Source organism: Trachypithecus francoisi, unplaced genomic scaffold (assembly GCF_009764315.1).
Source record: "Trachypithecus francoisi isolate TF-2019V2 unplaced genomic scaffold, Tfra_2.0 Lachesis_group3, whole genome shotgun sequence".
NCBI classification, from domain to species: domain Eukaryota; kingdom Metazoa; phylum Chordata; class Mammalia; order Primates; family Cercopithecidae; genus Trachypithecus; species Trachypithecus francoisi.
In genome coordinates, this window is record NW_022681468.1 from 30,076,819 (window position 1) to 30,101,935 (window position 25,117).

The following is a 25,117-nucleotide window of genomic DNA, read 5'->3' on the forward strand; positions in this document are numbered from 1 at the left end:
TTGGATTTGATATGATTGTATGGGCACTGTTGATAGCAGGGCTGGACTGAACTGATGCAGCCATACTAGCTGTTCAAATATTTAAAATAAGTATTGAAAATACTTCTATCTTAGTTAGTAAATAACCTTGGCTCAGATTCTCTGAGTATCCTACCCCTTCTGCCCCTGCTCCTCCCTGGGAACCCTTGATTCTCTCCACAATCCAGCAACTAAAGTGATGAGGGCCCCCCAGCCCGCTGCAGCCCTCAGTCAGAGTCCACTGTGATTTGCCAGGGCTGGGCCGTGTGGTGCAACATATATATCACCTCTGGTTGGTGACAGGTCTCAGTGCTGGGGTGGATCCACAGGGAGCAGGGGTTGGAATATCTTACCTAGGAACTTCCCTTTTCCTCCTTCTCCTTCCGCTCTTTCTCCTCCTCTCCCTCCCCTCCCCATATCAGAAGACAGGTGAGGAGGAGTGAAGACAGTCCCTCTGCTCCTCCTCCACAGACAGAGCCAACTGCTCCTAGGGATCAGTCAGGCCCCCTGCCCTCTCAGGCCCTGCAACACCTGGAGGTCTCAGGCTTCCCAGCCCTGGGGACAGTTGGGAGGGTGTTGAGCCCTTCAGGGAGTGGGCCCTGAGCAGATGAATGAGTAAGACCTCTGATTCATCCTAAAGACACAAGGCCTGGACTGAGGAAGGATACAGCTGCAAAGAGCTGTTGCAGAACCCTCAGCCTCGCCCTGTGTCATGATGGTATATGTGCCCTGAACACGGGCCAACAGGGGACCAGCTTTGCTGCAGGAGCTGGGTGAATGAAGCTGTGGCGAATCCTCAGCACATTCTAGAGCATGGGCTGCCTACACTTCACAGGGCAGGCACCACACTTGCCTTGGTCACTGTCATATCCTTGATGTGTAGCAAGGGCTAGGTACACAGTAGGTGCTCAATGAACATTGCCTGAATGATGCAGATTTACCACTCACATGCTTACTCCACATCTCTTATTCCCGTGCTGGACCCAGGACTGCACTTTGCACATTGTGGGGCTAGAAAACAGATGAGACCACTCTCTCTTCAAGAGTTTCCATTCTGGCAGAGGTTTCTGGGAGTGCTCAGAGGAGGGAGAGAGCACATTCTGCTGTTAGGTCTGGGGCCTTTCCATGATACAGGGCCTGGAAAGATGGATGAGATTTCAGCAGGCCAAGAGGGACAGGGAGGGCTTTCCAGGGACAGAGAACAGGCCTGGGGCCTTGGGGTATAGGGGATATCATGAAGACACAGAGGAGGTTAAGGCTGAGAGTAGGGACCCAAGCAGAGAGGGCTCTGAATGCCAAGCTAAGGGACCTGGAGGGCATTTGACAGGCAACAGGGAACCACTGAAGGTTTTGAGCAAGGGAGCAGCATGATCAGAGGTAGATTTCAGAAAGCGCAGCCTTGGAGGATAGACTGGAAGTGGGAGAAACTGGAGGTTGAGGGACCTGGTAAGAGGCATGTGCTGTATCTCAGTGAGATGTAGCCAGGGTCCAGGTGGGGATAGTGGTTGTAGGATGGTAAAGAGGGGAAAGATATCAGAGGCACTTCAAAGACATGGGGCACGAGTAGAGGGATGCTGGGGAGGGGGCCCAAGATGGCCCTGAAGGTGAAACCATGGTGATTGTTAGGAGGACTGGGGTGGAAAGATTGTGACACTAGGGTTCAGGGCCATCCCATGCACTAGCCTCTGTCGTTGGCCCATCAGATGGAAGTTGATGGTGTCATTTTTAACTAACCACTCTGTCCATGGAGGAAGAGGTTCAGGGACATCTGCCGGTCATTCTTTACAGCACAGCTCTGTGACTCCCAAAGCAGGGGTAGAATCATCTGTTAGCGCTAATAGAGATCATGGGTCCTCAGGCCCATGTGTTGGAGTGAGATGCTTGGCTCCCCAGTGCCTCAACCTTTCCATCCAGAAAGTGGGTACTCTTCTTTGGCCCATGCCCTAGTGTTAGATTAGGGAAGGCAGGAACTGCCTCACTCTAAGCTCCAGGAACCCAAGGAGTTTTGGAAAGAGGACAAACTTGAGGAGACTTCAACACAGGTCCCCCTACACTGTAACCAATCAGTCCTTAGGTCCCAGGGGCCATCTGTTAGCCAGTCTTTCTCCTTAGGAATATGACTGTCCTTGTTACTGTCCATGCATTTGGTCCCCCAAATACTGTGGCTCCTGTCTGTACCCAGTGTCCTCCAACTGGCCTCATTGCTCATGAGATTCCCCCTCATCTCCCTCCTGCCCTGCCTCTCAGCATGCCCTCACGGGTGCTTGGGAAGCAGCCCCTCCTGCCAGGAAGAAAAGGAAGGATGGGCAGAGAGAGAGGAGGCATTTCTCCTAACGTATCTGAGACACGTTAGAGATGAGGCAGAACCTTGGGCCTGCTCACTAGCCACAGTGAGCCTGCTGGTGGGGGCGGGAGGTGTCTGGGAGTAGCTTGGTTGCTCCAGATGTTGGCCTCTGCTTCTGCCCTCATTTCCCTCTCTATTCACAGTACTGGCCCAGCTCCTTCTTTCATTCTTCAAAAACATTCATTGATGCTGACTCTATGCCAGGCATGATGCCAAGAACCAGGAATGCAAAGATGAAAGAGACCTAGTACCTGATCTCAAGGAGCTCACTAGGAAGAGAACAAATTGCAGATGGTTGTGATTCAGCGGCATGAAGGTGCCGATGGGAGCACAGGGTGCTACAGAAGCGTGGAGGAGAGCACTTACTTGACTAGGGCGGACCTGAAGGCTTCCCAGAAGAGGCAACATCTGGGTCATGCAGGATGAATAGGAGCGGGCCAGGCAGAAACGCAGGGCTGTAGGTGGGAATAGAGGTAGGAGGGACTGTGCAGAGGCAGAGATACCAGGTGATTTCTGGGAATTGCAAGTCTGCATTTAGGAGTGGTGAGATGTGAGCACACACCTGCAGCGGCAACTGGACGTCTGTCCTCAGGCCACGCTCCCCACGGACCCTGCCTCCTTCCTCTGATCACTTCTTAGAAACCCTAACTCATACCAGCTCATGGTGTCCCATTTGGGTGAGTCAAGCATGAACTGATGTCTAGTTTTTCTAAAGGATCCACAGGTTTCCAGGTTGGTGTTCAAAGGTAGAGGGTTAAGTTCATTTTCCAGAGAATCAGCCCAAAGATGTTAGAGCTCACCTGGGAACATCAGACATTCCTAGTCCTCTCTGGGCCCAAAGAGAGGTCTCTGGGAGTTCCCCATCACTCTTGCCTTCCTGCACAGCCTCAGCAAATGGTGTTGGAAGGACACCATTCCTACCAAGATGGCTTCCAGGAGCTACAAAAGAACTGGAAAGGCTGGGACCCTGAGATGTAAGCAGTGACCTTTTGTTATGTGCAGAGCCCCATCTGGACTGGCAAGGCAGCTCCCTGCATGGCCCTCTGCACCCTGGTGGGCACCTCCCCACATCCTGTAACCTGGTGGCCCCAGCATGCCTCCTCCTTTAGCCTAGGTCCCTCCCAGCCCCTCCTCCACATCGCACTTCTCCATAGGACCTTTCCTCAACTGGTCCAGCCTCCTGGAAACCCTCTATCCCAAACTGCCACAACTGTTGGCAGCTCTCTGTCACTCTTACTCTCTCCTGTAGGTTTTGTCTCCTAACTACTGCATGCCCTTGGAAAGCAGAAATGGAGATAGTGGAATCCTTTAGTTTCCCCCGTCCCTAGCATGGTGTAGGACACTAACATTGTTGATACAGTCATTCTGTGTAGTGATACTACATTGTCACCAGTAGTATACTGGTGACAATGACCAGGATTTGCTGAGCCTTCCCTACATGCCAGGCCCTTGTCCTACACACACTTCATCTGTATTAACTCACATATTCCTCATAGCAATACTACAAGGTATGTTTTATTATAACCCCGACGTTCCAGGTAAAAAAAAATAATAAAGGCACAGAGACGTTGCGTAATTTGCCCAAAGACTGAAACTAGTAAGTGGCAGTCAGGATTCAAACTCAGGCTGCCTGCTCCAAGGTCTCTTTAACCTGGCACCAGACTGTCTTTCCATTGTGGAATATTATAGTCACACAATACATTCCCTGCTGAAAATTAACAAGGAGCCAAGTTTCTACTCATTCATTCAATGATCTGTTCATTCAACATGTTTATTGAGTACCTACTATGTAATAGGCACGGATGGATACAGAGAAAGGAAGTAGGCTCAGCTTGTGCCTTGCAGAGCTAACAGCGAACTGCTTATGGTGACTTTGCAGGGGAAATGGGGGTCCCTATGTCTTTCCCAGCTGAGGATTATGGGCAGATTGCCCTAGATGAAGCCAATTCTTCCAGGGCAGAGTATCGGTGGAGGTCTGAGGACAGTTGGGGCTGAGGCTCAAGGATGTTACCTAGTCAGGGAAAAAGTTCAAACTCTTTCTAGATGGCAGTCCTCCCAGGCAGTGTTGGGGTACCTGCAGGAGGGGACCAGACCCTGGCAGAGAGCCAAGCACAGCCCAGCACACCTCTGCCCCCATCCTTGCAGACCAGGACATGGAACCACTAAAGACTCCAAAATGAAAGTGGGGTCTGAGGAGAAAAATACCTGCAAAGCCTGTCTATGACAGAGGAAAAAGATAAGCCTCCAGAGAGGGCAACAGACAGCTACTGAAGTGGGGTTGCATGTGAGGGTCCCCCTATGGAAGGCCAAAAAGCTGTGTAGGAGGGGACCAGGGGGCTGACCTGGAACTCAGAGAGGAGCAGAGCTGGTGCTGAGGCTTTCCAAAGAGGCAGTCCTCTATGTGGGCTTCTCCCCAGCCTTCCTGTCCCCAAATACCCTCTTTCTGGCTGGCTTGTGATGCCTGAAATTCCCCCACTATGAATATGTCCTTCAAAATAGCATTTTGGCTCCCCAGGCCCTTTGTCTCAAATTCTGGGAGGTATTTACCACTAAATATCTTGAAATGAGGCTGCCTTCTTTTTCTGATTGACAGCTGCGAGGTGGGGAGCTGTCTGAAGGGGCGATTTTAGGTAGAGGGGAGGGGAGAGTGGTGCCCAAGGTGTGAGGTACTCTGTGGGGAAGGAGGCCCTGCAGGGTGTGGTGACCCTGGGCAGGGCAGGCCAGAGGGGCAAGGACTGAGGTGGCAGGGGGTGCAGGACTGAGCAGGACTGCTCCCAAGTCCTCAGTCAGTAAGTGGCATCCTGGAAAGATCACACTGTGAACCCAGAGTGCCCAGTGGTTCTGAGTCCCTGTGTGACCCTGGGCGGGTCACTGCCCTCCGTGAACACTGGACTCGCTCTTAGACGTGGCAGGGATTGCACACACTTGGCCCTCAATGGGGCACATGGTTTTAACGACCCCCGAAGGGGCAAGTGGCTTTCACTTTGCCACAGACTCCCCCCCACCATTGCCCAACCCAGAGCCACCCCACACTCTACCCTTGGCTATCTGGCCCCTGGAGGCTTTGAGTTTGTGACCCCTGAAAGGCAAGTTTCAAGAGAGCTCAGTTTTAGTCCCGACTGTGCCCTGGATGGGCTGTGTGACCTTCCACAAGCCACTGGGCCCGTTCCGGAAACCTTCCACCCAGCGTGCGGTGCGGGGGATAGTGGTGGGAAGGGGGAATACGACTGAGCAGGTGGAAAGTCAGGGGAGGCGAACTGACACGAATGGGATGCCCCGAGCAGCAGAGGTCACCAGCAGCAGGAGAAGGACGGTTCTTGCGTTTGCTCAGAGACCTCAAGGATTGCTGTCTTGTTCCAGGTGGAAAGAGAGGGAGGAGACCTGGGGAGGGAAGCGAGGGGCAGCGCGGCCCCTCCACCTGACGCGCCAGCCGCCCAGGCCAAAAATTCCCTCACACGTGCCGGGTAATTAATAAACAGACTCGCAGGAGCGGGGCGCGACGGCTTGCCGGAGAAAGGATTTAATTAGCAATGTTTTTGGGAGAGAAAATTAAATTACAGGAAGCAGTGGTGCAGGGTGCGGACCACAAAATCCCGAAGCCGATTCCTCAGACCCCTGCGCGCGTCGGGACCGCCTTGCCATCGCCCCGGCCGTGGGATGAAGGCCGCGCAGCGTGGGGAGTCTGTCGGGGCTCGGGCTGCGACGCAGTCGCGCGTGGCTTCCCCGGAACCCACCGGAGCCCGCGGCCGTGGCTCAGGCTCGCCGGGAGGGGGCGCCGTCGGGTCTCCGTGCTCCACTTACCCGGCGCTCGCGCCCAGAGCTTGGTGGCGGCACAGGAACTGCGGGCTGCAGCCAACCTGGGCCTGCCTCGCTTAGCCGGAAAGGGTGAGATCGGGGACCCAGACTCGTGATGCCAGCAGTGGTCTTACTCGAAACTCATCTAAGCGTAAGGTGGGGAGAACCGGCCTGATGAGTGGGCGGCAGGTGGTGCAGGACACTGCAGTCTTGTCCACGGCCCGGGCCCCGCGCATCACCGCGTCTCCGAGAGCGCGCTCCGAGCCCAGCCCCTCCTGGGAGGTTTTCAGCCCTCCTCAGGCGCCACCGCGGCCCCGGGACCCACCTTCTCCCTGTCTTCTGGCGGGTTTTCCATTTGTCACAATAGCTACCATTCCTGAGCTCGTGCTAGACTCAAGCCTGGTGAGCGAGTACTTGGCTTAGGGAAGGCACCAAGCCCTGTGCGGTGTGATTATTAACCCTATTCGACGGAAGTGAAAGAGGAAACGACCTCAGAGAGGCTGAGGAAGTCGCCCAGCAACACACAGCTGGCAAGACATTGAAATCCACATCCCATTGGCTTCTGAGCTCTTCCCCAGCAGGGGAGCGCCTGTTTTTCATTCTCAGTCTCTAGCACAGAACCTCGCACGTGGGTGCTCAGGAAGGATTTGTTGAAGGAACGGCAGATTTTTCCTTGTTTGTCAAAGGGGGTGCTCATAGCTGAGGGGTGTGAGGATTAAATGAGATGGTGTGTGTGTAAAACACCTGACTGTGCACTTGGAGCACCGTGAGCAATTAGTAAAAGCTGGTGCCAGTGTTAAAGAAACTCGACAGTGCGGGGAGTCACTGGGGACTTTGGTAAAATGTAGATTCCGAATCAGCAGGGCCTGTGACTCTGCATTTCTCACAGACTCCCAGGTGTTGGTGATACTGCAGATGACAGTTACTTCGCTGTGTGGAACTGGTCCCCATGCCTCCTCACCCCAGCCCCAAGTCCAATCCCCCACAGGGGAGCCACTGCAATTATTCCCAGCTTTGTCTGCCTATTTGCAATCCCCTGAGGAGCTTTAGAGAATATCCACGGGGGTGGGGGACGGGGGACGGAAGGTCTTTTTCCCAGAGTCTGACAGGTCTGGGATGTGGCCTGGGCATGTTCAAAGCTCCCTAGAGGATTCTACTACCGCAGTCAAGGCTAGAACCGCTATAGGGAGGTATCTGAGGAAGGCAGTAAGTGAGCAGAGGAGGTTTGAGGAAGTTCACCTGATGCAGGTGTGAACTTCAGGAGATTGTGCAGGAGCCTGGAGGCTGAGTCACCAGGTTGGAGGCTGGGCCAGCTAGGAGGCTGGATCTGGCTAGGGCAGGCTGATTCCTCCATAGCTCCCCACCCACCAGCTGTGTAACTCTAAAGGAGGGTGAGGCCTGGGACAGGCTGGGGAGGGCTGGAGAGCATGCTTGGCAGGTATTCTACAGGGTGTGTGCAAAGGAGGGGCTCTGTTCTGGGTGCAGCAGGGTGCCAGAGGTAGGCAGGGAGCTGGGTTGTTTTGCTGGCCACTGCCTGTATGTACAAAGTGGAAGGCTGGCCTTGTACTGAAGCCAGCTCAGAGGGCCCAGTCCTTGTTCTTGGAATGGCACAATTCACTTGCAGCAGCAATCTTATTATTGTTTACTGAGCACCCACCACGTGAGGCCACTGTACTATACACTGTACATTAAGGCACAACAATCTTTCAGAGTTGACAGTAACTTAACAAATGAGGAAACGAGGCGCAGAGAGGTTATGTAACTTGCTAGGATCACACAGAGACCAGATCAAGATCTAAAGCCATGATATTTCCATCTCACCAAGATGTCTCTACTCCTGCTCTTTCCTTTGGCTAAAACGCTATTCCCCTTCCTCTCTATATCTGTATCAGGTGAACTCCCTCAAAACCCTTCTGCTCACATTACTGCTGTCCTATGTTGTCTCTATATAACTCAGTCTCTAAAATAAATGTCTCCTATGTTGTCTCTCTGTAACTGAAATAATATCTGAAAGTTATGTTCTTCATCTCAAATGAAATGGCTGTTTGCAGATGACTGACTAGGAACATCTTACTGAAGCTCTACCCTATGCCAAGGCTGAGATCTCAGACACTACTTAGATCTCAATCATCGTGAGTTCCTCTCAAGGTCTCGGGGAGCTCCTGCAGCTCTGGTCTATGATTTTCCTTGGGCACCAGGCACAACCTTGCGTCACTACTTTTCCTGTGGGTCATGACTCCTGGCTCAGATGCCTGGGCTCCAAGGCCAGGGACCACATGTATCTTTCTATAGACCCTGGGCCTCAACAAGTATTTGGTGCAGCCAGAACCAGGACTAGGGTAAGTCAAGCAAGGGGCCATGTGAATGCTTATGCCAGCGGCAGCTGGGGAAAGCAGATGCAGGTGCTGTTGTTGTGGGTGAGCTCAGAAGTCTGAAGGTGAGTCGCTCAACAGGATAATCCGCTGCTGCTAACTCCCTCCTACTGTGCTTAGGTGTGTTGGGGTGGACTTATCAATTAATTTATTGTGCTTATTCAACACTTCTGTTCTCAACTTAATAGTTTCATATTAAGGACTCTTGCCCTAATCAAAGGGTGCTAACCCCAAAGGTTATTAAAGCATTATCTTTGAAATGAGTAGGACATATCACCTTGTCTAGGCTTACGCACCCAGCTTTGGATGTTTAAGACCTACAGAGACCAAAACTGTCAAAGGGGCAGTTGACTGATTGTCATTGCTACTTCCCGCAAGACTAGAAGGAGGGACCAGGTCTGTTTTAGCCACCATTTTTTTTTTTTTTTTTGTATTTTTTTAGTAGAGACGGGGTTTCACAGTGTTAGCCAGGGTGGTCTCGATCTCCTGACCTCGTGATCCGCCCGTCTCGGCCTCCCAAAGTGCTGGGATTACAGGCTTGAGCCACCGCGCCCGGCCTTAGCCACCATTTTATATCCACAGTTCAGTCAGCAGCTGGGACATAAACGTGTTGAAAATGTGTTTCCCTGAAATAACAATGACAATACTTTGGTCAGGTAAGCTGCAGGAATCATTAAAACTTTCAGAAGAAGGAGAAATGATCAGGTTTTTTTTTTTTTTTTTTTTTTTGAGACGGAGTCTCGCTCTGTCCCCCAGGCTGGAGTGCGGTGGCGCGATCTCAGCTCACTGCAAGCTCTGCCTCCTGGGTTTACGCCATTCTCCTGCCTCAGCCTCCTGAGTAGCTGGGATTACAGGCGCCCGCCACCGTACCCGGCTAATTTTTTGTATTTTTAGTAGAAACGGGGTTTCACCGTGGTCTCGATCTCCTGACCTCGTGATCCACCCTCCTCGGCCTCCCAAAGTCCTGGGATTACAGGTGTGAGCCACTGCACCCGGCCTCAGGTTTTGAGAATACAATTTTGGGGGGAGAGGTGTGAAAATCCAAGTGACGAGGACCATATTTTTGAGGATTTTTAAAGGCCCTCAAAGTGGGACCTACCCCAGGGCTGACCTGTAGGCTTGTGTTGTCTGGTGCCTGCTCAGCTCTGGTCCTGTGGGTCCAAGAACCCTTTTTTTCCCTTGAATTAAATATCTCTGCCACGTTGACTTTATTTATTTATTTATTTATTTTGAGATGGAGTTTCGCTCTTTTTGCGCAAGCTGGAGTGCAATGGCATGATCTCGGCTCACCGCAACCTCTGCCTCCCAGGTTCAAGTGATTCTCCAGCCTCAGCCTCCCGAGTAGCTGGGATTACAGGCATGCGCCACCATGCCTGGCTAATTCTGTATTTTTAGTAGAGACAAGGTTTCTCCATGTTGGTCAGGCTGGTCTTAAACTCCCGACCTCAGGTGATCCACCCGCCTCGGCCTCCCAAAGTGCTAGGATTACAGGCGTGAGCCACCGCGCCCAGCAACTTTTTTTTTTTTTTTTTTTAAATCATTCAGTGCATGCTGTCCCACATGTAAAGATCCCCATGCAACTGGCAGGGCCAGGAGCCAGTCTTGGCCATGGGCTGAGCAGAAGTGACACTGTCACTGCAGCCCAACCTGACTAGTACAATCAGCAATGTTAGCAATTTGCTAGCTAGGAGCTTCACAGCACAACCGATGTTTATAGACTGCGTGAAGAATAAAATCAGTATCAAACTATCAATTTCAATAAAATCAGTATCATGCTTTCTAGCTAGGTAATTTGCTAGCTAGGAGCTTCACAGCACAACTGATGTTTATAAAATGCTTCAAGAATAAAATCAGCACAGGCTAGAAAGCATGATACTTCTAAATACACCTTGCTGAGACAAGCATCAACTTGGATATCCTTTCAAAAAAATAAAAGGCTTTCACCTTAAAGTTCACTGTCTCGGCCTGCGAGAGCCCAGGGGACCATTATTGAAAACACACAGTCTAAACCATGCCTGTCACTGTGTTGTCGGGCTGCAGGCTGCGGGTATCCGGGGCCGTTTGTTGTGACGGTTCACTGCCCTTTCTCTGTGTTTTGCTGAGGTGAAGCTCATTTGCATTTCCTGAGCAGCCCAGTGATGAGCGGGGAGGCCCGGAAACCTTGATGGAGCCCAGAGGGGAATCAGAATGAAATGTTAACCAGCAGGACCACCAGGCCTCTGGGGCCAAGTTTTCCTGCTGTTTTTTGAGGACAATGCAGGACTCGTTGAGGGTGTGGTGTTCCATTTGCATGTAACTTCTTCAGGCTTCTTCTCTTCCCCCGACTGGGCACTTGTGCAAGGGTTGTGTGGAGATAATTTCACTTGTGTGGAGATATTCACTTGTGCAAGGGTTGTGTGGAGATAATTTCAACCCAGCTCTCTGTAGAGACATGATTATTATGGCTTACCATGTACAAGAGGTGGCAGGTCTTGATTTTTCAGGGCTTCTGGTTTTTTACTCTAACCCTCAAATGAAGGGCAGGCCCCATGCCAAGCACTCCCATCTGCCCACCCAGCAGGCAGGGGCTTTGTGGGCTGTCCCCAGAGAATGGAGGCCTTTGCTCTCTTCTGTTATAAAGACATTTACCAGGATGAACGAACATGCTTCCAAGGCCACTGCAATTCTTGAGATCTAGAGAGTCTGTAGGAAATGTAAAGGCAGCTATTTTTATTCTCATGTTCTCCAGCCACTCTGACTGCCTTGCTGGAAGGATAATAATCACTCCACCTGCCAGGGCCCTCACGCGGGCTGGCCGCAGGATCCCACTTTTGGTTTTCATTCCCCTTCATTTTCTAACAGCTTCCGCCCACTCCCTGGGTTAACTTCGTACTCTATGGGCCCTTCTTGCTTTTTTGCTCAGCTCATCTCCTCCAGCTGCTGTAATTTGAGGCAGGAACCATACAGACTGTTCTTTCAAGCAATTCTGTCTTGCATAACTATCCTTTAGAAAGAGATAGGAAAGCCATGTGTTTTAAGAATAAAGAAGGGCCGGGCACGGTGGCTCACGTCTGTAATTCCAGCACTTTGGGAGGTCGAGGCGGGCGGATCACCTGAGGTTGGGAGTTCAAGATCAGCCTGACCAACATGGAGAAACACCATCTCTCCTAAAAATACAAAATTAGCCAGGCATGGTGGCGCATGTCTGTAATCCCAGCTACCCAGGAGGCTGAGGCAGGAGAATTGCTTGAACCCGGGAGGCGGAGGTTGCCATGAGCTGAGATTGCACCACTGTACTCCAGTCTGGGCAATAAGAGTGAAACTCCGTCTCAAAAAAAAAAAAAAAAAGTAAAAAGAAAAAAAGAATAAAGGAAGGATTCTGAGAGGAAAAAATCAAAATGGTCACACATGGACCCACAGAACAGTTCCTTCCAGGAAGCCAAAGAGTAACCATCTTGGGTTGATATTTGCTCTCCTCCCATTCACTGTAAATGAGATTTTGGTAGAAGACAGTCTTAATTATGCCAAGCAGTGACAACCCCGAAAGGGCTGAAGCCATCACTTGAGTCCCATCACTGGGTCTGTGAGCGGCGAGGCTGCCTCGCTCTGTAGAGCAGTTTTAAAACACTTTCGAGACATCATTTTTTTGCATCGCACCTTCATCTCAGGATGTCAAGTGCATAGCGAGGATTATGCCTCTCCTCTTTTGATAAAGGAAACTGAGGTAGCAGAGATAAAGGCTGCAGGAGCTAGGGCACAGTTGTTGTTTTCTTCTGCCTCTTTCTCTCAGGGATTCTGATTGTGCTGTGTCACCCAGGCAGACTTCTCATCTCTAATCTCTCTTCTGGTGTAGATGAAAGGTGGACCCAAAAGGCTTGGACCAGAATAAAGACCTCACAAAGTATCATTGCGTCTATGTAATCTCTGACTAGTGACAGTGAAAATAATGTTAAATCAACCCAAGTGGTTCTGTTTTTCGTTTGGCTTTTTTATGAGACAGGGTTTTTGTCACCCAGGCTGGAATGCAGTGGCATGATTTTGATTCACTGCAACCTCTGCCTCCTGGGCTCAAGCAATCCTCCCACCTCAGCCTCCAGAGTAGCTGGGACTACAGGTGTGTGCCACCACACCCAGCTAATTTTTGTATTTTTTATAGAGACAGGGTTTCGCTATGTTGCCCAGGCTGGTCTCAAAGTCCGAGGCTCAAGCAATCCATCCACCTCGGCCTCCCAAAGTGCTGGGATTACAGGCATGAGCCACTGCACCCAGCCCCAAATGGTTCCTTAAAACACATGAAAAAACATCATCCCTGGTTGTGGGGAGAGAAGTCTGAAAGGAAATAAGCTAACTGACACTCTGCCAAATACAAAAGTTACCTTCTTCATCTCAAATGAAAGGAAAGGGCTGTTTGCAGATGGCTGACCAGAAAAGGACAGGATCTCATTTAACCCCAAATCATTCTCCTTTTGGGCCAGTAAGAATTCTTTGAGACCAGTTTTTCACATGGGAGGTAGTAAAATCACATTAGCTGCAACAAGATAATCACATGAAAGGCAAAACCAACGCAGACTGGCAAAGAGCTTCTCCCAGAGTTCCATATAAAGAAGTTAAAAATCCGACAGAACACCGTACTATAAAACCATCTTACTGGAGGCTCTCAGAACCTCTTTTCTAAGCACCCCATGTTTTAAAAAATTTAATCGGCCGGGTGCGGTGGCTCAGGCCTGTAATCCCAGCACTTTGGGAGGCTGAGGCAGGTGGATCACCCGGCCAAAACTCTCAGGAGTTCGAGACCAGCCTGGCCAACATGGTGAAACCCTGTCTCTACTAAAAATACAAAAATTAGCTGGGTGTGGTGACGGACACCTATAATTCCAGCTACTCGGGAGGCTGATGCACGAGATTTGCTTGAACCCAGGAGGCAGAGGTTGCAATGAGCCGAAATCGTGCCATTGCACTCCAGCCTGGATGACAAGAGCAAGAATCCATTAAAAAAAAAAAAAAAAAAATTAATCTATTAATTCTATGGCTCACCTGTAACACAACTATAGATCTTACAAAGGTTAGCACTGAGATGAAACTTCAAGGTAACTACTTCAAATTCTTCATCATTCAGCTGAGAGGAGTGACATCTAGAGAGAGGTTAAGTGACTTATCCAAAGTCACTGAGTCAATGAGTAGTAGATATGACACGTGAATGTAGGTCTTTAGACCCCATTGCACCAGGCTACAATCTGCAGGGATGCCATAAAAAATATGGATGAAACACGTTTGCAAACAGGCTGTCCTAAGGGGCAAGCGTTTCCACATACAGGAATCACGCCGAGGGGTGAGGAGGTGCAAACGCAAATAACTGGGTTCTCTTGAGCCTCTGAGGCTCAAATTTTTGTGCTCCCTCCCTTCTCTGGATTCCACTTCTTAAGGAAGGATAGTTCTCTTTATTTCAGAAGGGACCTTCTCTAGCCATCTTTACCCATTTTTTGTTTCTTACTAGTGGCCTGACAGCTACGTTTTTTTTTTTTTGAGACAGAGTCTCGCTCTGTCGCCCAGGCAGGAGTGCAGTGGCTGGATCTCAGCTCACTGCAAGCTCCGCCTCCTGGGTTTACGCTAGTCTCCTGCCTCAGCCTCCCAAGTAGCTGGGACTACAGGCGCCCGCCACCTTGCCCGGCTAGTTTTTTGTATTTTTTAGTTGAGATGGGGTTTCACCGTGTTAGCCAGGATGGTCTCGATCTCCTGACCTCGTGATCTGCCTGTCTCGGCCTCCCAAAGTACTGGGATTACAGGCTTGAGCCACCACACCCGGCCAACAGCTACATGTTAAAAAGCCACTTAGACAATTGTATAGGACAGAAATAATACTATAAGAATTAGACTATGACAACCCTCCAGGCCTTTTAGTGAGGATCAGCTTTTCATTTCCCCAGTATCTTAAAGATCGCAGGAAGGGGCTCCCGACTGGCCTCAGAAACAGGGAGGACTCCACATGTCTCCCTGTTGAGATCCTCTAGGTGAACCCTGACAAGGAGCAAGGCTTGCGGCAGCATGGGGGAAGGCATGGAGGTGTGCTTGCTAAGGACCACTGTGCTATAGAAAGAACTTCATTTACTGTGGCTTTAGTTTATCCCGGTATACAATTGTAGTAGCTTTGTCACTTAAAAGTTCTATTTGTGAAAGTGTCAATCAGATGGAAGAAATCACTGGACTGTCTTCACCTCTCACTCCTCCCAACCTGCCCAGCAAAAACCTCCAAGGCTCCAGAAAACAGAGGACTACTCATTTGCCATAAGCCTGCTCATATTTCAAGTTCACACCAGTGAAAATCTGAGCAATGAATTTCCACATGTTCAGTGTCTAATCCCAATATTCCCAAATAACATGAGTACCTATGTTTAACATTTAAATCAGTTCAAATATTTACTCCAGGTTTCATTCAGTATTTTTAAGCAGTTATAAAGCAAAAAGGCCAAATAGGTTTCAAGTAAGTGACTTTTATTTTTCTCTGACATTTCACAGTCAATATCTGCAAAACTTCATACTTTCTTAAAAGAATTCACATTTGCTAAATAAACTTCTACCCTAAAGAATTCATAGCTAGAAAACCACTTCAATGTATGCACAAAAATTACTTTTCTGCTAAAGGAACCATAGTAGAAAATAAAAAGTCAGACAATACTATAATCAATAAAAACCAATGAGTGTAATAAATTACAAATGTGATTAAATCCCTTTCCCATAACCATTGCAATAAGTAACTTTTCTAGATATATTTCAATAATGCCAACAAAATCTGCCAAAAGTTCTCTTAAGGGTTGCTCTGAGCTAAAAATGGCTTCTCACCTACAGAAAACAGCAGCTCTGCCACAGTACTTCATAGCCAATTATGTTATGCATCGCTAAAACCATCACTACTTACAGCCTTGGGCAACCGATGGAGATCTTTCTGGTCACCTCCAAGGTTCCTCCATTTGCTGATCTGGCTTCTGGCCCCAACTGTCTGCTGGCCTCAGTGGATCTCTCCTTCCAAGATCTATCTTCTCTACTTGGGTTCATCTGCTTACAGCTCCAATAGGGAACAAACACCCATGGTAATAGCCTGGAGAGACTTCTAGCACTAAGTTACAAGATTAGAGAAGAGCTGGGGGTGCTGCTGCTTCTCCCTGCCACTCAGCAGTGAGGACTGATAACGGCTTTCATCATCTTTTACTGAAACAGGGAGGGAAATGCAAGCCTTAATCTAGGAAGAAGAGTCCAAGAGGCTTATAGCTCCACAGAGGGTTTTTCCAATGGAATAAATTTGGTTCTCAGCAAGTGTTTTCAGATTTTTGACACTCAGTAAGACTCATGACTGGTGCCCAGGCTGTTCTGAATGCACCTGTCTGTATAGCTTTGCTGCCAAACGTACTCTGCCAAAAAGGAAGCTTCCTAGCATGGTGCACTGAGTAGAGCTGCTATAGTACCACACAGATTCAGGGGAGGCAAAGAGAGTGGGCCAAGAAAAAAATATTAAAAGGAGCTGAATCTGCCTAAAGACACATTTGCTCTGATTTCTGAAATTCTTTCAGAAAGTAAAGAGCAGGTAATAATTCTGCGTTGATGAGGGGAGTCTAGGGATGTTACCAAGTTGTTCACTTCTAAATCAGTCATATCTAAATCACACGTTTGTGAACAAAGTATAGGCAATCTGAAGCCACATACTTTTTAAACTATGTTAGAGTTACAACTACCTAGGAAATGTCATCTTTAACTTCTGGTCTTGGTAAAACTTTTCTTTGCAGAAAGGGTGAAGCTGGGCTGGGCGTGGTGGCTCAGGCCTGTAACCCCAGCACTTTGGGCAGCTGAGGCAGGCAGATCAACTGAAGTCAGGAGTTCGAGACCAGCCTGGCCAACATTGTGAAACCCTGTTTCTACTAAAAATACAAAAACTAGCTGGGCGTGGTGGCAGACACCTGTAATCCCAGCTACTTGGGAGGCTGTGGCAGGACAATCACTTGAACCCGGGAGGCGGACGCTGCAGTGAGCTGAGATCCCACCATTGTACTCCAGACTGGGCAACAAGAGTGAAACTCCATCTCAAAAAAAAAAAAAAAAAAAGAAAGATGAAGCTGATCATATAGAACTTATTAAGATAATTTTGTAAAGAACAAAGATTTTCAAGAGGATGAAATTTTAAAATGAGAGAATATTTTGAAACTTTACTACTTAGAAACATAGTTGCCTATTTAATGAAACTGAAAAGAACATGTATCATCTGGAAACTCTGGAAACTCTGGTCATGGTCTCCATTTCTAGATGAACTTCATATAACCAACATTATACCTTTGGCTTTGTTGCCAATATCTAACACATGAAGGAAACACAGAAGACAACGCTCTATAACTGCTTCCCATCACTATGACATGGAACAAATGAAAATTTGGGATGTGAAAAGAAAATGGGTAAGATGCTTTCCAATTTTTTGTAGACTTATCATACCTTTGAAACAACTGTATTTAATTCAAAGTTTATCAAGCATAATAATCACTTCTTTTATCAAAATAAAAGAAAAAAAAAACAAGATGGCAACAGAGTTAACTTATACTACATCCCCAGGAACCACTGAAACTATCCTTAAGATTTTTAGATATAAAACAGGATATACTGTTTCAAAAGAAGAGAGAAAAAAAGCCTAAGTTACCAGAATCGTCCAGCTCCTGACCATGAGATATGCCAGCCATGTCTATTTTCTTCAGCTTCTAAGTCAATAAAGCAATGCATCGACTATAATTCCAGATGGTACTGCATCCATTCCACACCTTAAAATTTGGAAGTATTTTTTTGCCTGCTAGTTTAAGAAAAATCTGACTTGCAATGAAAGTCTAGGAGTCAGATGGTACTACCCTTTCCCTTGACTTTCAAGTTTAAGAAAACAAAGCATTGAGTGATTAAGTGCTCGCAACCAGGTGCAACCTGTGCCCAGGGCATTTTAGGTCTTGCCCAACTAGCACGATGCCTTGTGGAATGCAAGCAACCTCCTCTTATTTCTCTCTGTGACTAAGACAGGCAAGGGAAGATCCATGAAGGTTTCTTTATGTCACCTACTCCCTGGCTCAACAGGCGTTGCTCTGTATGCTCATTCGTGTTACTGCACCCTTGATCTTGGTGAGAGAGTGGGATGATGGGAGGTGACAGCAGGAAGAGCCCTACACAATCATCTCCTGCTTTGCCCCGTGATCCACTGAAGCACCTGCAGGCTAAGGAAAAGGGGCTCAAGGGCACTCCCAAACTGAGGTCCTCAGTGGAACGGGGACATATGTATCCTGTGCCCAGACCACAAGTTAAGACAGCAGCCAGGTATTGGCACGTGGCTTCCTAAGTGAACCACGACACAGGTTAAGTTTAGAAGGAAAAGCTCTTACATAAGCTTTGGGAAACAGGAGTAGGTAACAGTAAATGAGCAAAAAGAACCACTCAAGTAACAGGAAAATATGCCTCTGTACTATATGTCTGGGTGATCAGAGAATGCTTCTAGGTCACTGCCTGTATTACTGGACCCAGGTGTTAAAGATGCCTGCAGCTTGGCCCAAGCCTGGGGGGCCCTGCTCTTGGTGGCTTCTATAAACAGCTGGGTTTGCTCCTTTAGCTGGTCTAGTTCTACCTGAGTTGCCTGGTTCTGACGAATTAACTCCTTGGTTTTCAAAGTGATCTCTAGCAAACCAGATTTGTGTAGGACTACTAGGGTATTCTGAAAGCGCCTATGTTTGCTCTGCCGCTGCTCTGAAAAGATATCTGGGCTGCGGCAGAGGTGCTCTGCAGCCCATAAAGGTGAGCTATAATTAGCAGACAGTGGTGAAAGGGGAGAGTTGCTCTCTAACCCATGGAGAGTGCTGTCTGATGCGCAGACAGGACTGGCGGGGGAAGCGAAGGTCAGACTGGGAGCTTTAGCCACGTGACTGCTGGATACCGGCTGAAGAGTCTGTGGACTTCCACCTGCCACCAGAGAGGGCACACCCTGCAGAGCTGAGTCCTCGGCAAGTTTGGCGCTGGGTGGTGCTGGCGTCGAGGGACTGGACGGAACAGCACCAACCTTGGTTGGCTCACTGGAAGACAAGCTAGGCCCAAGTCTCTCAGTACAGATTTTCTTCTGCACTCCACTTGCTCCTTTTTCTTCTGGGCCAAGGGAAAGGCCCCTTTTGCCTGGATGTGGGGCTATTTTGGTATAAGAATTCAGAATGGGCAAGTAGTTCCTGGAGTCAGACTTTTTCTCGCCAGTGTGGCATGGACTGACAGGAGATGGTACAGGTGGATGAAGGAATAAGAGCTGTGGCTGTGCTGAGATCACTTCAAAGGAGGGCTGGACAGTCCATGACTGGAGCTGGGATGAGCTGCTGCCCTGAAGACAAAGGAGGAGAGCAGCACACTACTCATTACTGCCGAAAGGATAGAGGAGTGAAGCTTCTGTCGAAGGGGCAAGCAGATACTCAAATGTTTAGAACAATTTCAAGGACAGCGCTTCCCTCACCACTGGTTTGAACATCTATTTGTGTCTGATATCACAAATACTTTTTTAACTTTTTCTAAGGGAAAATTGGAGGAAATACCTATTTTTATTCAAGTGCTATCACTCAGAAAAATAAATGGGTAGGTAAAGCAATGACATAGCTAAGGTCATAACTGAAACAATAAAAATATGAATTTCCTGGTGTAAGTTAAAATGTGACTTTACACCAAAGTATATCTTCATTTAGTTACATCTGGAACCTCTTTTACCTGAAAATAACTTTTGATTAAAAAGTAACATATTGGGCCAGGTGTGGTGGCTCATGCCTGTCATCCCAGTATTTTGGGAGGCTGAGGGAGGTGGATCACCTAAGGTCAGGAATTCGAGACCAGCCTGGCCAATGTGTGAAGCCCCATCTCTACTAAAAATACAAAAAATTAGCTGGGCGTGGTGGTGCATGCCTGTAGCCCCAGCTACTTGGGAGGCTGAGGCAGGAGAATCGCTTGAACCCGGGAGGTGAAGATTGCAGTGAGCCGAGATTGCGCCACTGCACTCCAGCCTGGGCGACAGAGCAAGACTTGGTTTCAAAAACAACAACAACAACAACAGAAAAAAAACAAACAAACACCCATATTGTCAGGAGTCTATGGGTCCCTGTTTTTAAGGCAGTGACATCCAACGATCATAAAACCATTCAAAATAATAACAGCTACCATGTATTGGTGCTGACTATAGGCTACCACTGTGTGTAATGTTTTACATGAGTTACTTAATCTATATGACAACCTCATGAGGTAGTTACCATTTCCCTTCATAAACAGGAAACTGAGGCTTAGAAAGTTGAAATAACTTGTTTTAAGTCACCAAGTTACTAAGTGATGCAGTTAGGATTCCATCCTCTGTCTGACTCTAAAACTCATCTGAGCCATTCTGCTATACTGCCTTTGTTTTATTACTCCTCAATTATGCATTACTTTTTAATTAAAGTATTGATTCAGACGAAATCTAATAAAGAAGGACATGGCTACTTGTCTCCAATGTTTGAAAGCCAATCCAGTTCCAACCTGGTCCCAAAAATCTGAGTGTAGATAAAGCCAGGCAGAGGGCAAGTCTGATAGAGGTTCACATCCTCAGTGGTGTCAGGTGGGGTCATCTGATTTATCTGAAGAACATTAAGAACTGTCTTCCCATACATGTATATGCGCACACCATTTTGCACACATTTCAGTTTCTTGGATGCAAGGTTAGGAACTTTAGGCCAACTATAATTCATTTCCCCTGCAAAGGCTGGAACGATCTGGAGTCCTCTTGATGTTCAAATATACTCCAGGATATATTAAGGCAAGCAATGCTAGGGCCAGAAACCACATTTCCTTGTCATAGGAGATCCAAAATCAAGAGGTCTTTTGAAGTAGAGATCAGCCTGTTCCAGCTCAGTCAGAAGCAAAACTTCATGCCCTCTCTAGGGATGACCTACTAGGCAAATGGATCTGGAAAATATCTAATGCATTGCTTTCCCATGATTTACTGGAAAATATCTAATGCATTGCTTTCCCATGATTTTACTGGACTGTACTTACTAATGCTACTGTTATGCCCACTATCCTAACAGATACTTAGCTGACTTGTTCTAATTATTAGATTTTACAAATTGTATTATTCATGTTGAAATCACCTGAGGGAATACGGAACAAAATTTTAGACTTGGACAGGGTCTCAGAATCATTTCACATAAACCCTTCATATTAAAGATGAAGAAACTGATATCCATCATGGTTAATTATGTACAAGATCACACTGTCTAGTGACAGAGATGGAATCAGACTCTCAAAAGAAAAATATCTAAAACCAAGCAGCCATAATCAAGACATTACACAACATGCAGAGGGTTTTAAATGTGTATCATTATTTTAATTTTAGAATATGCTGGATTCTAGAATGTTTTTTAAAAACGAAATAAAACTCCTAGACTACTCCCTTAGGTCAGCCTCTTAGCTCCTAATCAGACCCAGCAGCCTTCCTGGCGGGTCTTTGTCCTGAAGAATGTGGCTCTGCTGGAAAAGCCTACTCACTCCGTAACGGTGTGTGTGGGCTGTTCTCAGCCTTCTGGAGCTGCCAGCCTAGCCTACAACAAAGAAGGGATATAAACACAGACACACAAGAAAAGGACAAGGAAGCCAGAGAGGAAGGCAGGGAGAAAAAGAACTGGGAGAAAGGAAGCCCAGGAGAAGCACTGGCAGCACTGGTGGGGCCGGGGCAATCTCACGTGGGCTTCATTTCCTGTCTCTATTATTTCTTTTCCTTTCAATAAGGAGAGCCATGCTTCCAGCTGAGATATGATTTACCAAGCAAAAATCTTCAAATTCCTTTTCAGAACTCACCAGGCTGCCTTGTTGAAAATCAGTTTGTGTTCCTCATACATAACTAGGTAATAGCTAAGACATTAAGGTTTCCTGTCGGGTTAAAGCCATGTTCTAACCTTTTACCCTAAGGAGGGAAAAGTCAACTACTCAAGCCAGATTTCAAATTTCACTATCTTCAAGTAGCCTCATCAATGAACCCATATCAGAACTGATATATTTTCAGAGGAAAGTACAGTAAGACTAAATTTCTTTGGCTGAAATCAATCTTTTCTATTCTCAGACTTCTCTATTCTAACTTAACCACGTTTATATGATCAAGTTCTCAGTTTCAAACACTACAGCTTAACTTAGATTTTCATCTAAATCTTTTCTTTCATATCTAAACAATAATCATATAATATACACAGTTATGTAATGAAGCCCCAAACAGGATGTGTTTCCACTCCACAACGATGCTGTGTGGATTCTGCTGGTATTCCCATACTTGAACCAGGAGCAGCTTCGTCACTAATGATGGGCTCTGGCTAACTACTAAGAAAATGCTCAGTATATGGCATAAGAAACAGGGAAATTGCCTCTACTTCTGAGATAAATGCATTCTACATTCTTAAATTCCCAGGGCAATTCATATTAAAAAGAGCTTCTTTTGTTTCTACCCTAAACTCTGCCACATGTTAGAATGCACCACTGAAGTTATGCCATTTCTGCTTGGTTCCTCTATATACATTTCAGGGTCCCTTTGGACAAACTATGAATACAGAAATAAAACAACCTAGCTGTCTCAAAAATGAGAACACACATTATGATTCTTGTATTCCTTTTTAAAACAGTGTCACACTTGAAAGATAACATCTGCTCCCCAGGAGAGAAAGTACACATTGGTGTGGTTCTACTGGTCTGTTTCTAAAATCTCTCTCCTTGGCAGAGAATATAAATCTCTTCCTTTATTCACAGGAAGCTCAGAAATTTTTATTTGCAAAGGCTTTAGGTGATATTAGTCCTCCTCACCTGTTTGACCAGCACATTCTTCATGACGACCATGGGAGACAGGGTAGGGAAGGCATTCTTTGCAGTTTTGGAGTTCTGCCTCGGCCTCTCTTCTCTGCTCCAGCCTAAGGCGCTCAGCATGTCCTCGGACTCCATCTGCTCTGCGGAGCTCAGACATTCCGAGCTCCCATCTGGTGCGGGCAGAAGAATGGTCAATTCACTTAGGCTCTAGACTAGGGGTTCTTAACTAGGCTCCTAAGGAGCTATGTACCTCTTGAAATTGAATGCAACACTTGTGATGTGTTTTTGTGAATTTTATTAAGAAGGAGGCTTTTAGCTTTCATTGGCTTTTCAATGGGATCCATAATTAATCCCTCCTCCACCAAAGATTAAGAATTATTGCCCTAGGACAAGTTGACTTCCTTTCTAACTCTCTTATAGACAAAAACCTGCCTCAATTAGGGCTCACATGAAAGTAATCACCACCAGTCTACAGGAGAAATGAGTTCGAGGCTTCAACGTTAGTTTATTACTTTTGAGAATCTGTTGTTGAGAAAGGAGATGGGTATGGCCCAAGGTAGGATTAGGACCTTCAGAGGCTCTGGGTACCCCAAGAGGTAATTACAATTAAAAAAACAAAACCAATCTGTAAACCTCAAAACAACTGCATTTTATCCAGCTTAAGGAAGACTGTATGACTAGAAGGATATGCATCAATGGAAATATTATTTAGAATCTCCAGTGACACTTTTAAAAAGTTATAAATGTTGGGATCCTTCCCTTGATCTACTGAAGTGAAATACCTGGTTCCATAGTAGCGTATTTTCACAAAACACAAGTAATCCAAATGTACACCTCTAGTTAAGAACCATTAGACCGAAAACGAATGAGCCCAGAAGCAATGTACATATTGAGTGCCCAGATCTTGGTTTCTAAATGCCATTCTGCACATAAAGGAAATGAGGGCTCCTTGGAGAAACAGCTGATTCCAAGACTTTGACAGGGAAGATACGAGATGAGCCTGGACAGCTTGTTGTCCCAGAAAGCAAAGAAGTACTCAAACACTAACAGAGACATGTCAAAGAGACACAAGAGCTGTCTTGAAGGGACTCCCACTGGTCAAATTTGAGACAATTTGAGTATCAGAAATCATGATTTTAACGGATTAACAAACTGAATTACAAAAGAATTCCATGACTACATTAGTGATACTCAAAGAAGAGGGAGGAAGGAAAGCACTTTTTACAGAAGAATGTCAGTCAATAATGTACGAAGAATGGTAAAATTAGAAGATCACCACTTTTTTCTTTGAGACCGAGTTTCACTCTTGTTGCCCAGGCTGGAGTGCAATGGCACGATCTCAGCTCACCACAACCTCCGCCTCCCAGGTTCAAGCGATTCTCCTGCCTCAGCCTCCCGAGCAGCTGGGATTACGGTCATGTGCCACCACGCCCGGCTAATTTTGTATTTTTAGTAGAGACAGGGTTTCTCCATGTTGGTCAGGCTGGTCTCGAACTCCTGACCTCAGGTAATCCGCCCGCCACAGCCTCCCAAAGTGCTGAGATTATAGGTGTGAGGCATCTCGCCCGGCCAAAATCACCACTTTTAAACCACCAATGTACTGATTCAGGCAAAGACCATCAATGGATGCTAACTCTGGTAAAGAGTTTGTTGGGGAATAGGATAGTCACACAATTATAAAGTATTGTATGATCTTATAAAAAATAAATTACTTATTAATTACAAAGAGAAAAGGGTACTTTAACAGTAAAGAAATCTGGTACACACTATCTTAGCCAAGTGATCAACCAACCAGAGCATCACCAAGAGTAAGACTAACTTACGAGTCTCCACATGTGTTGCAATGGGAAGGATACAACATTAATAACATAGTATTCTGGTCAAGATGCTAATCCTGACCCTAATAATGGGGACACTACCAGAAAATCCAGGGTGTGAGACATTCTACAAAGCAACAGGCCTGACTCATTCAAAGATGTCAATGTCATAAAAGAAAGAATAAAAAGCAAAGAAAAGATAGGGGGGTGGTTATAGTTATAGACTAAACCAGACTAAAGGACAGGACAACTAAATGCAATGCTCAATCTTCAGTTGGATTCTGGATCCAAAATAGACAAAAAGACAAACAGCTGTAAAGGAAATTATTGGGGCAATAGGGGAAAATCTGAATATGCAGTGTAGCTAATGATAAGTATCAGTGTTAAATTTCTTAGGTATGATAATGATATTATAACTATATAGAAGAATGTCCTTGTTTTTAAGAAATTTGTACTGAAGCTATATAGAGGTAAAATGTCAAGTGTTTGCAATTTACTTTCAAATAATTCAGTGTGTGCGTGTGTGTGTCCGTGTGTGTGCAGAGAGAGAGAGAGAAAGCATATATGACAAAAAGATAGATATATGGGGCATTCATTTGCTTTTGTATAGATTTGAAATTTTTTGAAATACAAATGCAGTAATTAAAATGGGGAAAATTGTCTTGATTTTACAAATTTCATCCTACTCCAAGGTAACTGGAATAACTCAGTGAGGAAATCACTGGCACGTGGCCTAAGAGTGGCTAGATGCATTCCAGTGGCATTCACTGGGGCTACTTTCTGGGGCATAATGAGTTTGATTATTTTAATACCACTTTATGTCTGAGTAGTACAATATTCTTAAAACAACTGGCCTGACAAAGTTGAAGTTGTTAGAAGTGTCAAAATGTCAACAGTACTGGAAATAATAGATGGTAAGATTATTGATAATGTTTATTTTCTTC

At 46.6% G+C, this 25,117-nt stretch overlaps 1 protein-coding gene across 3 annotated transcripts in view; it reads right to left on the minus strand.

The window, feature by feature from the left end:
- Nucleotides 1-14,976: 14,976 nt before the first annotated feature.
- CIPC (CLOCK interacting pacemaker) overlaps nt 14,977-25,117 on the minus strand; it is a 34,619-nt gene continuing 24,478 nt past the window's right edge. For 2 of the 3 annotated variants that reach the window (XM_033187315.1, XM_033187314.1), the window contains 2 exons: nt 22,357-22,526; nt 14,985-18,877 (listed from right to left, as the gene is read on the minus strand). In XM_033187315.1, coding sequence (XP_033043206.1) covers nt 17,984-18,877; nt 22,357-22,526 — 1,064 coding nt within the window. In that variant the 3' untranslated portion in view covers nt 14,985-17,983. Of the gene's footprint in view, nt 18,878-22,356; nt 22,527-25,117 lie in introns of all 3 variants that reach the window. The other variant, XM_033187313.1, reaches the window with a different exon arrangement.